The 16,181-nt window shown below is 40.6% G+C and overlaps 1 protein-coding gene across 1 annotated transcript in view; it reads left to right on the top strand.

Moving 5' to 3' along the window:
* The window catches only part of LOC140246287 (pseudouridylate synthase 7 homolog), a 138,146-nt gene that overhangs the window by 118,114 nt on the left and 3,851 nt on the right, over nucleotides 1-16,181 (top strand). The window contains exons 10-14 of the mRNA XM_072325754.1: nucleotides 446-507; nucleotides 1,805-1,962; nucleotides 6,167-6,302; nucleotides 6,732-6,851; nucleotides 7,644-7,713. Coding sequence (XP_072181855.1) covers nucleotides 446-507; nucleotides 1,805-1,962; nucleotides 6,167-6,302; nucleotides 6,732-6,851; nucleotides 7,644-7,713 — 546 coding nt within the window. The remainder of the gene's footprint in view (nucleotides 1-445; nucleotides 508-1,804; nucleotides 1,963-6,166; nucleotides 6,303-6,731; nucleotides 6,852-7,643; nucleotides 7,714-16,181) is intronic.

The following is a 16,181-nucleotide window of genomic DNA, read 5'->3' as shown; positions in this document are numbered from 1 at the left end:
TCATATGTTGCATACAAATTCGTAATCTTACAACTTGTGCATTTTTTTTCCTCAAAGAATATACAACATGCAGTTTCCTCACTCTTTAAACTTTCAATTCCTAATGCTTAAAACAGGCTAGAAGTAAATTGAGAATCAATGCCTATTTTGATAAAGAAGTAGTCATTGCCACTATAAAATTTAAATCATAGAGACCCACATTGTTAAAAGTGCCTCTCGTTATGACATCACTCAGTTGATATTGCACGGAAATAATCATTATCCATATTTCATCACAATCATATGTACTCAGTGCCTGCTTGTTGTATCATCGATCATCAATATTTTCTGTGTATCCCCCTCCTTTCCCCCTCCTCTCTCTTCTCCCTCCCCCTCTCCCCCCCCCCCCTTCCCCCCCCCCCCCCACATCCCTCCCCTCCCCCACATATCAACATCACCATCCCAGGGCACTCTTGTTGAGTCAGTGGCAGACGGCTGTTGATCTGATCCTTAAGCCCAGAGAAGAAGGTAAGTCAGGTGCATTTTAAAGAGTCTGAGTCACTGAATTGACAAGCTACTCCATTATGCACTTGTTCCTGATTGGGGGAGTAGAAGATGCCCATTTGGGAAACAAGCAAACTTCAGATCCCTACCAATGATGTTATCAATAGCAATTTTGCCTCCAACATTTTTTTAAAAAAGAAATAGAAAATAGCTCCTGTAGCCATGCGTGATGTGCAATAAAATAAAAAGGATTCTGTTATTTTTGCTTTGGTTAAAGTTATACCTGCAGAGCACTCGCAAAGCATGGAACATTCATCAGGCAAGCAGGTCTAATGCCATATTTCCCGAGTCAGGATAAAGCAGGCTTTTGTACCATGGAGCACTAGAGTCTTGTGTTACTTGAAATCATAAAAGCAGCAATGCTGTCAAATGTTGTGATTGTCACAGTAACGTCTTTTGAAGTATTTATAACAATATCTCCCTGGCCAATTAATTTAGTAATTAATTTGGTAATTAATTTGGTACCGATAGTTAATTCAACAGAAGATAGTTATAATGGATTTAGAAATCTGGTGGTCTTGCTGTGATGAGGATGATGATGACGGTAACGGTGATGTAATGATGAAGAAGATGATGATGAGTGTGATGATGACAGTCATGACACCAAGCAGGACTCAAGATTTTGCATCGGAGTATCTGGTGATTCTGTTGATGATGATATATTGTATGTATTGAAGATACTGAGGAAAGTGATGGTATTGGTCGTGGTGATGATGATTTTAATTATGATCAAAATCAAGATTTGCAATGAAAGTTGCAGTATTAATACTGGTGGTGCGGTATGAAGTAACAACAATGACAATGATGATGATGATGATTATGAAGGCGTATCGAAATTCCAGTTTGTGCTGTCATGGCGCTGTTGGCACAGTATTATAATCTTATTTAATAATGACAATGGTGGTGAAGTCAGTGATGCTGAAAAATTGTATAGCTTGCCAAGCAGCATGTACAGTGTATTCTAAAGATTTGAATGAATATGCTGGTGGCATAAGAATAGTTGTCCTAACACAGATTTTTTTCCCCAAATTTTCTACATTTTTTTTTTTTTTTTTTTGAGGAGGGAGACAGGAGATTTAGGATAACATGAACTTCAAATCTGAAGTCAGAGAAAGGTTGAAAAAGACAGGTACGGTCAGGACAAATATATATTACATGAAGGGGGCATGTTGGACACTGAAAGAGGGAATTTTGAGATGTTTGTTCCTCAGAAGTTTTAAAATCAAATAACATGTGATTGTCCATTCTCGATTGTTTGTAGATCAGGAGGATGAGGGGTGGAGACGCCACTGGATGGAGACGAGAGATGCCCAAGCCACCCTAGCGATGCTCCCTAACCATCGGAGGAGATCGGTGGAGCAGCAGCTGCTCAGAGGGCTACTCAAGTCCAAGAACGACTACCTGGCTGCCTTCTCTTCGGTGAGTACTGGTGTCATCCTTGCGATGCAGTGTATGGACTCTCACCAAGTCTGTACCTTGCTTGTTTGATGGTGCCTGTGTATCATTCTAGCCTTAAACTGGAAGGATCTATTAAAGGTGCATAGTCCCAGTAGTGTAGAGGGGGCTGTTGATAATACTGCCAATCACCATTAGCGTTGATAGGAAGATTGCCGAAGTTGAGCTGTCATCAAGAGTAAAGCTCGTAGGTGTTGCTAAGTAACGTTTCCTTTGTTGTATTCTCTGTGTATCACGCAGTCTGTAGTAATGCCAGGGAGCGTGCATGTGTGTTTCTTATTATGACATCACAAAAGAAGTTTGCTAAAAAGCCCCCTCACACCTGAGCGAATGTAGGGGGACGAAGGGGGACGAATGAGAAAAACGTACGAAATGCGCGCGAATTCAGCGATTTCAAATAAAGTTGCCTTCAAATCATCCGATTATAAACTAAAGTCAAATATGATCAACGAACGGTAAGCGAAGGATAAATATGACATGCGAAGGATAACGATTTTCGGTTCACTTCTTTGAGTAAATTGCGGCCGAAGGCAAGCGAAGGGTTGATATGACCCGATAAGACGAACGAACAATGAGCAATGGTTTGATATGGCGTGCGATTGGAAACGAAGACGAAAGAATAGATCAGGCGTTCTCGTACGTGTGTGTGCGCTCCTTGGGGAGTATAAAAGCGACCAGGTCCGTCCAGATCTCAGTGCGGCCAGAGAAATCATCTATGCAACATTTACATTTAAAGGACGAAAAAGATAAACAGTAAAATCAGCCGGAAGATTCCAGTATTTTTGGCACTGTAAACATTAATGTTTTTTTTCGCAAAAATTGTGCGAGTACGTGGAAGGTTATAGTCATCACGATGACGAGTTGGGTAGATATGAAGAGAGTTATTTCTTATGAACATGTGCAAAAATGTCAGGAAGCTCATCAATTGAAAATTTATACATAAAAATACCAACATTATAATGAAACAAATCAATCAATTTCAGATTTTTGCTTCTACACAAAAGATCATTTGTGTGAAATAAATATCCAATATTATTAATTATTCTTAAAGCACGTTTTTGAAGAAGAAAAAGGGTATCAAGCAAAAACTGAGATGAATTGCCCCAATTGCTGTCATTTTAGCAAAAAAAAAAATAAATATTGAAACAGTAACAATGGAGGTGAGATGGTAACAAATTTGACGTACCCCTAAATTGACTCGATCTACCCCCTTTCCCCTATTGTATCGTACCTACCACCAACATCGCACCAGATAAATTTGTAGTCACTGTCCACTATGATAGCCAACAGGATTATACTAAAAAAGCCCTTGTAGTTGCAGCATAGCGAGCCGGACAGAGGAGGCTTTCTGATGACCACATGCTTGCCATCAATAGCTGCCACACAGTGGGGAAAATTCCACCGCTTGAAGAATCCACCAGCAAGTTGTTTCCATCCATCAGGGGTTGAAGGGGCTGTCATGACTTCATCTGCATACTCGTCACATATGGCCTGACACACTTCCCTGGCCATAGGGTGTTTTCAGGCACCGTCCACCCATACTGCATGTCGGAGTACTTGGTGCCAGACACAAGATGACAGAGAGTAGCTGCCAACTTGAGACCTTCTTCCAGCGGCTCCCTGTACCAAGTGTACTGCCTCCTGATTCTTCCTCTGACCCTCTCCAGGATTTCATCGTAGAGTTCAGGAGGCATGCAGAGAAATTTCTTGACAGTCGAAGGGTCTTCTCTTCGGAGCTCAACCAACAGCTGGTCGCAGATTCCAAAGCCCTTCTTCTGGCAGGGTTCAGCCACGTCCTTCTCCAGATACGACGTTGTTTGAAGCCTCGTCTCCATCTGAAGCGGCCTCTGATGAACTGGTGTAGGTTCAGCTGCTGATGTATAACTTCATTCTGAGCCATTGCGAGTAATACTGGACTCTGAGGCGGTCTTCATCTTCCATTTTTCTGAAGAAACTTTGAAACTTTCGGGTCGAATGTTTATATATGAGTAGCGTGGTGAGTGGCTGGTCACAGAGAGCAGCTCAGCATTCGCCAATTTTTTCGTCAGGTCATTCGCTCGTATTCGTATCACTTCGCAATCCATAGTTTGTCATAGTATCTCTTAGACTTGCCTTCTTGTATGCATCGCCTTTCAAATTTAGTAAAAGTCAGTCTTAGTTTCCTTTCGCATAGAAGATGGCAAGCGAAAATATGTTTGTCATAGTATCTTCGTTTCTATGCGTAAGTCATATTTAGTCATCGTGTTGCTTCGTTTAGGGTTCTTTCGAGATCGGTCCACCTTGGCAAAAGCGCGATGAGGGACTATGCGTTACGATAGCACACGAACGATAAACGAACGATTACCGCAGACTAAATAAGATATGCAAATGACAGACGATTTTTCAATTCGTCGGGAAATTTTAAACATGTTCAAAAATCCCGTGCGAATTTGAATAATTGCAACTGTTAGTTCAGAAGGTGTACGAACCCAAACACGAAGGGTAAATATGATTTACTATCAATTACCATTGAAAACGATTTTTCCAAAAATGCCTTTCGCCAGCCATCGCAAGTCATATTTCAGGCAATTCGCTTAGGTGTGAGGGGGCCTTAAAGCTGTCGTCCCCTCAGCCGAATCATGAGCCGAACTGTGATCGGACCGCTGGCTACAGTGGATCGGACTTCTTCGGACTCGGGGAAGTGGGCCACAGCGTAAGCGCTAAGGAGGAGTCGATAGCGTAGGTCTCTATAGGAAAATTGCGCCGTGTGCCTGTGTATGCATTTGACTAAACCACCGGGACCATGTACCTTTAAATGCATTAAGGTGGCCTCACACTATGCGGTTTTTTTTATCGCAGTGCTTGCGATCTGTTGCAGTTGCCAGATCGCAATCATCGAGTCGCATAGTGCGAGCGCAACGACCGCAAGGCTTGCGAAATTTCAGCCGGTCGCAAGGGTTCGCAGTGGCAACCGCAGACAATCGCAAGGTTTTGAACATGTTCAAAATTTGACAGCAGCCGCAAGGAGGTCGCAAGGCTTGCGGACGCCTCCAAGTCGCGAGAAGTCGCATGCGGTCGAGAACCACATGCGACTTCTCGAAACCGCAAGCAGTCCAAGAAAAAAACGCATAGTGCGAGGCCACCTTAAAGCAATAATATAAGAGTACCAAAGTGATGATGTCACAGTCTTTTGTTCTAGCTTGAATTGGAGCCAGGGTAAACATGGTTAGCAGCAATAATGTTAACAGATATTTAGACTTAGTGAGGTTGTTTTGAACCAGTTTCCATGGCGATGAATGGCTATGATATTACACTTTGATACTCTATTGTGCTATTTACTGGTAACACTTTGCTTTACACCACATCCCAGTTTTACTCTTCCAGTATATCTGTTTCATATTCATAAGCACATCTCCCAAGTTTATACTCCGGTCATCCTCTTCTCCCTTTCTCATCAAATGATTCTGTTGCCAATTTGAGATCTCATATTCTTTGTTTTTTGCTGTTTGTCTTTCATATATGCCTTTTATTAATGATTGATATGATAAGAGTTGACCAATTAACTAGATCTGGTTTGACCAAAATTAGGGAAATAATCTAGAAGATGGAGAAAATATGAACAAATTTGGAGTAATGACAGAAAGATTATGACTACTTTTCAATTATCTGACATGTCTTCCCATTTTTTGTTGTGCTTCTCAGTTTCTTTGTATATCTTTTCCAAATATCTTACTTTCCAAAAGATTTGAAAGTGCACATCCATGCCATACTCAAGTTATCTTTCAAATAGAAGTAGATTTGTATTGACAGAATGTCAGAAATTGAATAGAAGTCAGATGTAAAAAAAAAAAGAAAAGAAATAATAATAATAAGAAGAAAGTGATGGAATATTAGAGTCTTACTGAAGTGTATGCCAGTTTACAGTTACAAGGAAGGAGTGTAAGTGGTTTTGGGTGGGAGGACTGCAATGCTTGTTCATAGAGCAGGGATTAAGCAAACTATCCCCTTTCTCACTTCTAACACTAGATGGCAGCAAACAGGCTGTCAAAATACTCACCAGTTGTAGCTAATTTTGTGTGTGTGTATGTGTGTGTGCATTTACTTCTTCTTCTTTTTTTTTTTTGTGGATCCTGTTCTTGAAAAGACTTGCAAAGAATCAAACAATGCATGCATATTTCTCTGTCAAAAGATTCCTCGCAACACCAGGCTGATCTATGTACACAGCTACCAGAGTTACATCTGGAACCAGATCACCTCCCGAAGGTTGAAGCAGTATGGCATGTCTCCGGTGGTCGGCGACCTTGCCTCCAAGGCCAGTATAGAAGGTGAGACTGTCTTCAGTAGATGCATTCACATTTACAGTGAAATACTTCACACAGTTATTCATAATGTGAAGTCCTCTATTCTGCAAAATGCACCACAAAACATAAACCCGTCGCCGGGGCAACAAGACCTCATATCTACAAAATGTCAAATGTTCATTATATACATGTGTGACTGCTATTAAACAACCATGCTGTAATATGTGATAGAGCATGCATTCATGTATGAAGTTATTCATGTATTGCTTAGAATTATTTTTTGTGTGCTGTAACTAACCCACTACAATTCCCTTTCTTGCGCTTTCTCTTTTTCTCTTTTCCTGACCATCTGTATCTCCATCTCCCTGTGTGTCTTTATTTGTCTGTCTGTCTGTCTGTCTGTCTCGTCTGTCTATCTGTCTGTATATCTATCTATCTCTCTCTCCAATCTAGATGAAGATAGTGAAGTGCCGGTAGTGGAGTATGTCACAGAGGAGAACATTGGTCAGTTCACCATCTTTGATGTCATCCTGCCACTGCCGGGTTACAGCGTGAAGTACCCCCTCCATGAAGGTGAGCTCATCATACCGTACCATTTCATGCCCTGTCTGTCACATCTTCATGATGTGTCCTCGTCTTGGTTCTGGTGTTTATGGTCTCAATCAATTACTCCCTTTAGAGGTATCACTTCTGTTTTGCTGTCTCTTCCGTCTTCCATCCCCAATCCAATAATATCCATCAAATATGTCCAAAATTATGCAATTATTTGGTAATTTTGTTGGAATGGCCTGTATCTGCTATCAGGAAAAGTTTTGGATTAGTTTTGTAGTGGGATTTGGACACATTCTTTGCACATTTTGCATTTCTTCTTCAATGCTGTCGACATTTCCCATCACTGCTAGAAAGAAGGATGTGCATTACTGGGCAAATATCCCCAAATCAAGGTGACATGCATCTGATATGTTGCTTTAATACCAAAGGAGATCTCATCATTATCATTTTTATCACTATCTTCAACCACAGTCAATTCCAGTTCCCCCCCCCCCCCCTACACACATATACACACACCTCCCACAACTTTTCAGGAAAAGATTGCTACGGTTGTACATCAAAGACTACAAACAATGTACATGTATGTTTGTCTTTTTGCTTTATTTATCTGTTATACAGCGTGTATCTAATTTTTCATATTGTCTTCAGGAACAGCATCTCTGTGAAAGAGAAGGGAAAAGCCTTGTTTTACTAATCCTAAATCCTACAAGATATTATTCACATTTACAGTACCTGTAATCATCCTAACGTCTAAAGTGGTAAATGGTGATTTGGAACTGATTGTGCTACCCTTGATGTATTCCTTTCTTCCAGCTGCTGAGTGGTATACAGAAAAACTGGCACAGGACGGTCTGACCAATGAAATGCTGAAGCATCCAGTTAGGTGAGGCACAAATCCTCATGAAAGCTGTTATACCAGTACCCTCCGCAATGATAGCTTTAGAAATAGTGAATCATTCAAAACATAATTTCCGTGTATGAAACTATAACTCATTACCCACATCTTACAGAAAACCCCATTTAATTTGCTTCAGTGATCAAAGAAAAATGAGGGATTTTGTAGAGCATGTCAGGAATCTCTTCACTCTAAGTTCTGTCTGTTGTGTTCACACATTAATATGCAGTTCCAAGAGCATCCAAGTGCTAAACTTGGAAGAATCAGAGTCATGACATGCTTTACAACAATCCACATTTCTCTGTGACCGCTTACCCAAATTGAGTGGGGTATTCTGCAAAATAGAGCTAAGATGTTGTATTTTAGGACCCTGAAGTAGCATTTAGACAGTTTACACAGATTGGGTGTTATCAATGTGAAAATCTGATTGTGATTTATTTGGGGACGTACTGTATATATTTTACATTATTTTCATGCGTCGGTTTTGTCTGTGATATTCTTTTCACCCTAATGGAGACCTCTGCATGATTTTCAGACTTTTCCGTTTGAACATTAGAAATTGGTTATACTTGGTGCAGATTTTCAGAATTCATAGTGATTGGGATAAGGAATGAGAATGTTTTTCAAAATTCTTAACAAATCACCATGAACAAGGATGATGACATAGCAGCTTCACATATGCATGATTAGGTGCTCATGGAAGTGGAACAGAAGAAAAAGGCATACATAATTTCTACACATGTGAACTTGTTGAGCAAGTGGTAGGCCTATATTGTTATTGAATTGCACTGTTACATTATGTACATTGTACAAAATTAATGTACATTGTACATGACTGGAATATGTGAACCTCTTTATGTCATCACACTGGTTCAGTGTAATATCTTTTGGGTTTTTCAGAGTATTGGTTTGTTTGCTCAAGGACCACAATAAATTCCACAAATGTACACAAGGCACTCTCAATCCATGAACTGCGTAATGTAAAAATATATAGGTCATCTGCAATGTCCCTTTAATGATGCGATACACTAGGAAAAAAAGAAAATGTGTGTGTTTGTATTTGCATGGATGATAATGTGCATGCCTGCTTATATGTCTGTGTATCTCAATCTCTAAGTAACTTGAGAATGACATACTGAATTGAAAACACAGCCTCTGACACTTGTAGAAAATAAAAATTTTATCAAAATTTGCCCTTTTGGCACCACTGAAAGTCAATAAGAAAGGATACAATGATACTATTCCGATCATATATATTTATTCAAAGATATGAAAGAATACATGTGATACAATATGTTTTTCACACACAGTATTGCATATTAACCCTAAAAGGGCCGGGGGGGGTGGGGGGGGGGGGGTGGGGAATCCGCCCCCCCCCCTTGACGTTTCGCGCTATAATTCCTAAATTATACAAGTAATAAGAAGTATAATTAGAATTCTATTAGTAATAATGAAGTATAAGTCGAAGAGGTTAGCATTTCCCAGGTGTTTAAGGCAGTGAAGTCACATAATAAAATTCAAAGTAGGTAAAAATTCCAGGCAGTCCCAGTTGGCTATAAATACCCGTGTCAGTGAACAGTAAGCATCTTTTCAAAGAGAATACGGCTTTAAATAGACAGACCAGCAACACCATGCAGTATTGGGTGCAATGCAGACAATTAGCTCACTGGTCCTTCTCATCATACAGACAAGCAATAAATAAAGCACAATCATTGCTGTTCCAAAGGCACGGAGCATTCTTATACGTATGGACATCTCGAGTCAAGCAATTAAGCAGAACATCAGCATACAGTATAAGGGCCCACCAGTTTTGACTTCTGTACAGTGTTGTAAAGGGAGGGTTCAGAACTGAAGAGTATCGATCAAATGAGATGCTGGGTGGGAACCTCTTCGACTTATACTTCATTATTACTAATAGAATTCTAATTATACTTCTTATTACTTGTATAATTTAGGAATTCTATTACATAATACTCGTATAAGTCTTCAGAGGTTAGCATGTTCAAAGTTCCGTACAGAAGTCAGTCTAGTGGCATGAGTGAGGGCAAGAAGACAAGAAGGATGATGGACAGTTTTCACAACAAGGTTGAAACTTTGGTCATGACTCCTCATGCATAGAGAATGTCTATCGATGGTGACACACATTGTCGCAAACAAGAGAAGAACTCGAGCAAAGTTTGCTTGAGAACCTACTAGTATAAGGTGCAAGGCATATGTTTTGAGTATGATATCATTTTGATACCTTGCGTGCTTTAACTGGAGCAGGGTTAAGCATGATAGCGCACAGACAAATTAATCAAATACAATGGACCTCTTGTACCGATTTTCCAATCAAGACATAATCCTAATCATGTTCCTTAATATTCATGTACATTTGAAGGAGGAATTAGACATTAACCAGTTCATACTCGGCATAGTAATATTGCAGCAATAATTAGAGGCAAGTCCATTGCATTTTGGGTTGATATTAGAGTTTAAATTCATCAGTTTGGTGGACCGAATCTCCTAAACGAGTGGCTGAATAATGTGTCGCCATTTTCCAATGCACAACGTAACGTGATTTATGGTCTTGTGTCTTATCTGACTCGTATTATGACATTGTTCTTTAACTGAGATACTAATATACAGGTATACACATACTATCACAATTTACATGTATCTTTCTAACTCAGCAGAACTGAGAATTGTTGAACTAATGTGGAATCAATTGTTAGAAGGTAGAAGGTTCAAAATGTACCAGCGTTCATCCAGTCAGTTGTGGACAAGATTTCATTATGACCTTTATACTTCATGCGCGAAAGTTTAGAAGTTGCGGCGCTTCTGTAGCTATGAGCTGAGAATGTGATACAACTTTCATATTAGCATCCGTTGATGTCTTACCAGACCAGAGTCTGGGATGAATGCGGGATGACTGTGCTCCCAAATCCTTATGTATAGTATCATGAACACGAGGTATGTCCTGTGGTACCCTTTCATACTGATCTCGAAGACAGAACAAACTCGGTACATGTTCCCATAGCAACAATACATTCATACCTAATTGTATGCAGCAGTCAGTACAGTGTACAGGGATGTATACGTACAGCTATTGACAGTATATTAGTTATATTTTAAGTGTTTATACAAGCAGCTGCGAGGGACTGGCTTTCAGCCTCGGCTCCAAGATGCTTGTCGTCACCGATTTGTTGGGATGTTTCGGAGAAATTATGAGTTTGCTTTCTGAACTTGCTCGTTGGAGATGTTCTGTGCATTTAATATACTCATGAAGAGTTGATCGGAACACAGAGTTTAGGGTTGGAGGTAAAAGAAGGCACTTTAATTACCTGGTTAGAGGTATACCTTCCACATCTCTAATGTGCAAACGTGGCATCATCTTCCGGTAATGTCATAAGAACTAGATGTCTCAGCATTTGTGTACGTTTTGCCGAAACGAGCTAGGAAAATTGTTTTTGGCTCAAGGCACTGAAGGAATCTATAGTTCATAGGTATCTTGAAACGATAAAAAGTGATTCAAAACAATTGAAACATCCCAAGTGTTGTTGTATTTAGGCTTGCGAGGGTCGGAGTTAGATACGCCCTTCATAAGTCTGACTATAGGGGCTGTTTGCCTATGTCATAGCTCTCGGTTTCTGGTAGTATGGAAGACCGAGCAGGTCTATGAGTAAAAAAAAAAAAATCGTGGAGTGGGCTTTGTTGAAAACCTATGCTATAGGCTTAGATGTTGACAACGTGTTCTGTAGACGGGTTAAAAAGGATCACAAGATTGTTCAGAAAACAGACATTGCTACTGTCTTCAAGCACCCTCATTTGTTTTGTTTATTGGTATTGTCTCGCCATGATGATGAAAGGAGCTTTGCAATGTACTGCGATGTGTCTGCCACTTGTCATCGCTAGCAGAGAGCACCCATGCAGGGCGGCTAGTGTGAGCTGGAGGCTCGTCGGTGGGTGAGGGTGTGGGGCAAGAATTTTCTCTTGGAGTAATAGAGGTGGGGCTATTCGCATTTTGAGCGATAATGAGACCCATGGCTGCCGCCACCATTGGGGCAGTGAGGATTGCTCAGGTCACCTTGTTCAGTTGAAGCTTGTGGAGGACTGAAAACGTTCTAGGGTAAGGAAAAAGGCACCACAGTTCAGGGCAATAAGACTTGGCTTCCATTTGACATGAGGAGTGTTGCTAATCCATATGTAGAGTTTGTGGATTGTGTGGTGAAGAACATGTAAAATAGTAATTAGTTGTTCATGTCTCTGCGAGACAAGCAGAAAAACTTCAGAATTATCTACATCTGTTGAATGTGAAGCTGATATCCAATTACTAGACACCAATTCCAATGTTGGCCGTGAATTCGTTCGGGTCAGGTATGCTACTAGCTGTAGAAATGTCTGACCGAATTATGAATAAGCACATTTTTTTGTACACGAGCCACACAGGGCTTCAAGACCGTTCTGAATTGCAAGAGGTTCACACACATTGCTATGCGGGGAATTCTGTTTGGCACTCCAGACTCTCTGAGCAAAGGAATTGTCATTGTTCAGAATTAACTACTCTCCATACTGAGATGCAAGCATCGCTTGAAATTATCATGCTAATGAAGGTGGAAAATAATTCTTTGTCTTGCGAGACAGCCACCACCAAAGAATGTTTTGTATCGCATGACTAGATAACGACACCAAACTTCGTGTCGATGTCATCTTCTGCTTTACGCAGAGCATTAGTTGATTTATTTTTTCTAGTCCCAAGTGACGAGAATGTAAATTTCTTTGTGGAAGGCATTAAAATCCCGAAATTTGGTTTCGTTGCCATACAAGATTGGATTTCCAAGGGCAGTAACCTTGTCAATCTTGTTCTGAGGAAAAAAAACTGAAAATCATTTGCTGGGAATTAATATGAGAACCAAGGAAGGTCTCGACGTGATTTGGGTTGAAACTGGATTTGTCGAAATCCTTACTGAAACTCTTTAAGGGTGACAAGTTGATCATTGGCTTTGTCAAGACACTCTTCTCTGGTGTGAGAAAGAATATGGATATCATCGAAATAGGTGATTGTTCTAATGCCACTACTCACCGAGGCAAGGACAGGTTTCATAACTTTAAGGAAATTCCGTGGGGTCGAATTAAGGCCAGATGGAAGGCACTGAAGGAATGCAGTGAAAATACTACTTAGTATTTCCATTCGAAAGACTATGCTTAATGAAAAAGGTGAACGGATACGGATAAATATGCACCCTTTGGAGGGGCAAAATTAAGGCCGTAATCAAGCGAAACTGTTCCACTCTGAAGTGTTCGTATCTTACAAATTTGTTTAAGTTTTTCAAATTTATGATTGGACTTAGACCGCCAGTCTTTGGTAGCGCTAGAATAGAGTTGATACTCCATGTGAGGAATCTCTCTAATAGCTTGCTTTGCGAGAATGTTCGGAGACAATTCTTCATGGGTTGCCTTTTCCTCCTCGGTAGAATGTACACTTTGTAGAGGAAAAATTTATTGGTATGGGGTTGAAATGAAATTATTGGCTTCATAGCCAAATATTGTGGCCAATATCCAAGGCTCGGGAATTATTTTGACCAGTCATCTTTGGAAAGCTTGAGATTTCCAGCACTGAACGGTTTTGGACAGTACTCATCCTTTTTTTGTTTTGCTGGCTTGCATAGAGACATTCATGACACACGATGTATGCTTATGTGACACTTGTCAATTTTTCTCAGATGTCTTTCTGAACAACTTTCTACCAAGTGGAATCGACTTGCTGCGCAAGTGTTGTTGAGAAGGGTTGAGAAGGAGTTTCAAGGTACCTCGATGGTGCATGCTCAGATCATACGATAAGCAAAGCCCGGGAGTGTCAGGCCATCGATGGTGACGTGGGTTGTTAAAATTCTCGTTGTGTCAATCGCATGGATGATTATCCGTGCATGATCTGTGGATTTCAGAAAGGATTTATCTATGTGGTAGAAGTCCCTTCACTACATTTTGTTGTAGAAGTTGGGAGCTCACAAGACCCAAGGCCTCGTGAAGGAGGATCGCCCAAATTTTGCTCTCGATTTTTGGTGTGAGAACTGCTTGGGCTTTCGATGGCAATTGAGCATTTGCTTCGCGATTTTATAGAGCACTTACCTTCTGATATGGGCAGTGTGACTGCCTTCATTAGCAAGTCAGCCAATTTTTAAATTTGGCCCAAATGAGATCAGAATTTAAGTTAAAATCAGATTTGGTACCAGGCTTTGAAAGAGTTTGGCTGCAAGGACATGGCATCCGGATCAATTCGGTTGTCAGAATGACCATAACCACAAGGGCAGAGTCAAGGCCACCCATACAGGGCAACGCAATCAGTTTTGCCAGGAAGGAGGCTGACATGAGAATATAGTCGTCGTCTGTTGAGCTGCCGATGGGGATGGCTAGCTCGCTGAAGTCTTCGATGGGCGGGGCAGCGCCCCTGTCCCCGCGGACATGGCTCGCATGTCCGGACTAATCGCCGGGAGGAGAAGCTCTCCTGCACCAGCTGGCATGGCTCGCATGCCGTTTGTCATTACCACGGTGTGCCGCCGCCCTATCCATGAAGCGGGAGAGTATCTCGGTCTCTCTAGTTGAGCTTCAAGGCGGCCTTCCATGCCCTAAACTCCCCGCGGGGATGGGGGCTGAGAGGTAGCGTCGTCTCCCTGATCACTAGACATTGGAGTTTGAGATGTATAATCAGGGAGGTGTCTCACCTTCCTGGTATAATTCACTGCCGTCACACTTGAAAAAGATGCTTACTGTTCACTGACACGGGTATTTATAGCCAACTGGGACTGCCTGGAATTTTTACCTACTTTGAATTTCATTATGTGACTTCACTGCCTTAAACACCTGGGAAATGCTAACCTCTGAAGACTTATACGAGTATTACGTAATAGAATTGTGTAACGCAAGAAGGCCTCGTCGCGAGGCTTCCTGACTTTCTTCATTCAAGTCTCGCGCAACTTTTGAGACCAAATTTGCAACGTCCGCACATACTTTTGCGAAGCCACGCCCATTTTTGTATGGGAATGTCGCCCCAAAACGGGCACAATTTTGTGGTTTTGTGTACATTTCCTATGGAAAACAGTGCTCTGTCATGAAAGTCATAAAAACCTGATTATCTTTACAATTAATCACTTTCATTGATTACTTTTGTGCTAGTTATGGTAGAAAAAGTGGTCAGTGACAATTTTTAATGAAAAAACAAAGAAAAAACAAAAGTTGAAAAACAAAGAAATACGTAAGAAATTCTGAAAACAATAAAATACATAAGAATTGAAATGAGTTTTGGAAGTTTTTGTGATGTACAGTGTTGAATATGCTAAAACAGATTTGCAGATCAAAAATTAGACTTGCATTGCTTTTAATTATTCTAAAATATCATCTTGAGCATAATTGATTAATTAAAATTAGAAATTGATTGTTTCAAAAAATCTTATGACACAATCTTGTAGATTATGACGCGGGTCTCACGCATGCAAAATTTCATCACGATCGCGCCACCGATGGCCGAGATCTCGGGGGGCGGAATCCATCCTCCCCCCCGGTCTGAGCATAGCCAAAAAAGCCCGGCCCCTTTAGGGTTAATCTTGTATAGTTGGAGATTAATTCTATGATACTTCAGTACTTTCCATACCACCACATGTGAAAGGCAAGATTAAATTCTAACTTCTTTGGGTTTCGAAGAGATGCCTGAATGTATAGTTGTATGGTTATATATTTTACTTTTTATACTCATGCATGCCTGTTTACTCCCAGCACTTTCATCAGATATACTACAGATTTATATAAATTGCAAAGTCAGAACTACATAGTATGTATACCAAAATATTAGCATTTGTTGTTTTTTGCTACATTTGAAGCATTTTTTGTCACAAGAAATTAATCTACTTCTTACACATGCCACTACATGATGACAATATACCTTCATTTATTATGCATTGGTAAAATTTACCTCTTGAATATAGCGTACATGACTACTAATTTCATAATTTACATGCGAATAAACATATGTCCCTGTTTGATGGTAGTTTAATTTTTACTGTCTGCTTGCATGCTGTTAGTGTTACTCCATCACACACTCTGTAGGCAATATAAGCATGGAATAAAGTTTTACATAAATGTCAGACTATGGATTCTGAAACCCGTTGAGGACGAGTCCGGAGTATACTCGGGCAGGGGCCTATGGGAAATGTGTGTTGTAGCGAAATCAGCCTGTCCTCAACAGGTTAAAGGCACATGAACCCAGGATTCAAGAGGGTTATTGGATGGCATGATGATCGCAACCATTTTCATTCAGAGAGCATATTACATGTACAGTTGAACCTCTCGTATCCGGACAAGTCGGGACCGGGGCTCGTCCGGATAAGGGATTTGGCCGGATACGGGAGACTCAATGCTTTATACATGTACATATACATACACATGTACAGTGTACTGATGTAGCCCATTGTAGTACCACATGT

This window comes from Diadema setosum, chromosome 2 (assembly GCF_964275005.1).
Source record: "Diadema setosum chromosome 2, eeDiaSeto1, whole genome shotgun sequence".
NCBI lineage: Eukaryota > Metazoa > Echinodermata > Echinoidea > Diadematoida > Diadematidae > Diadema > Diadema setosum.
The sequence above is the reverse complement of the archived record's forward strand: the minus strand, read 5'-3'. Positions and strand labels throughout refer to the sequence as shown.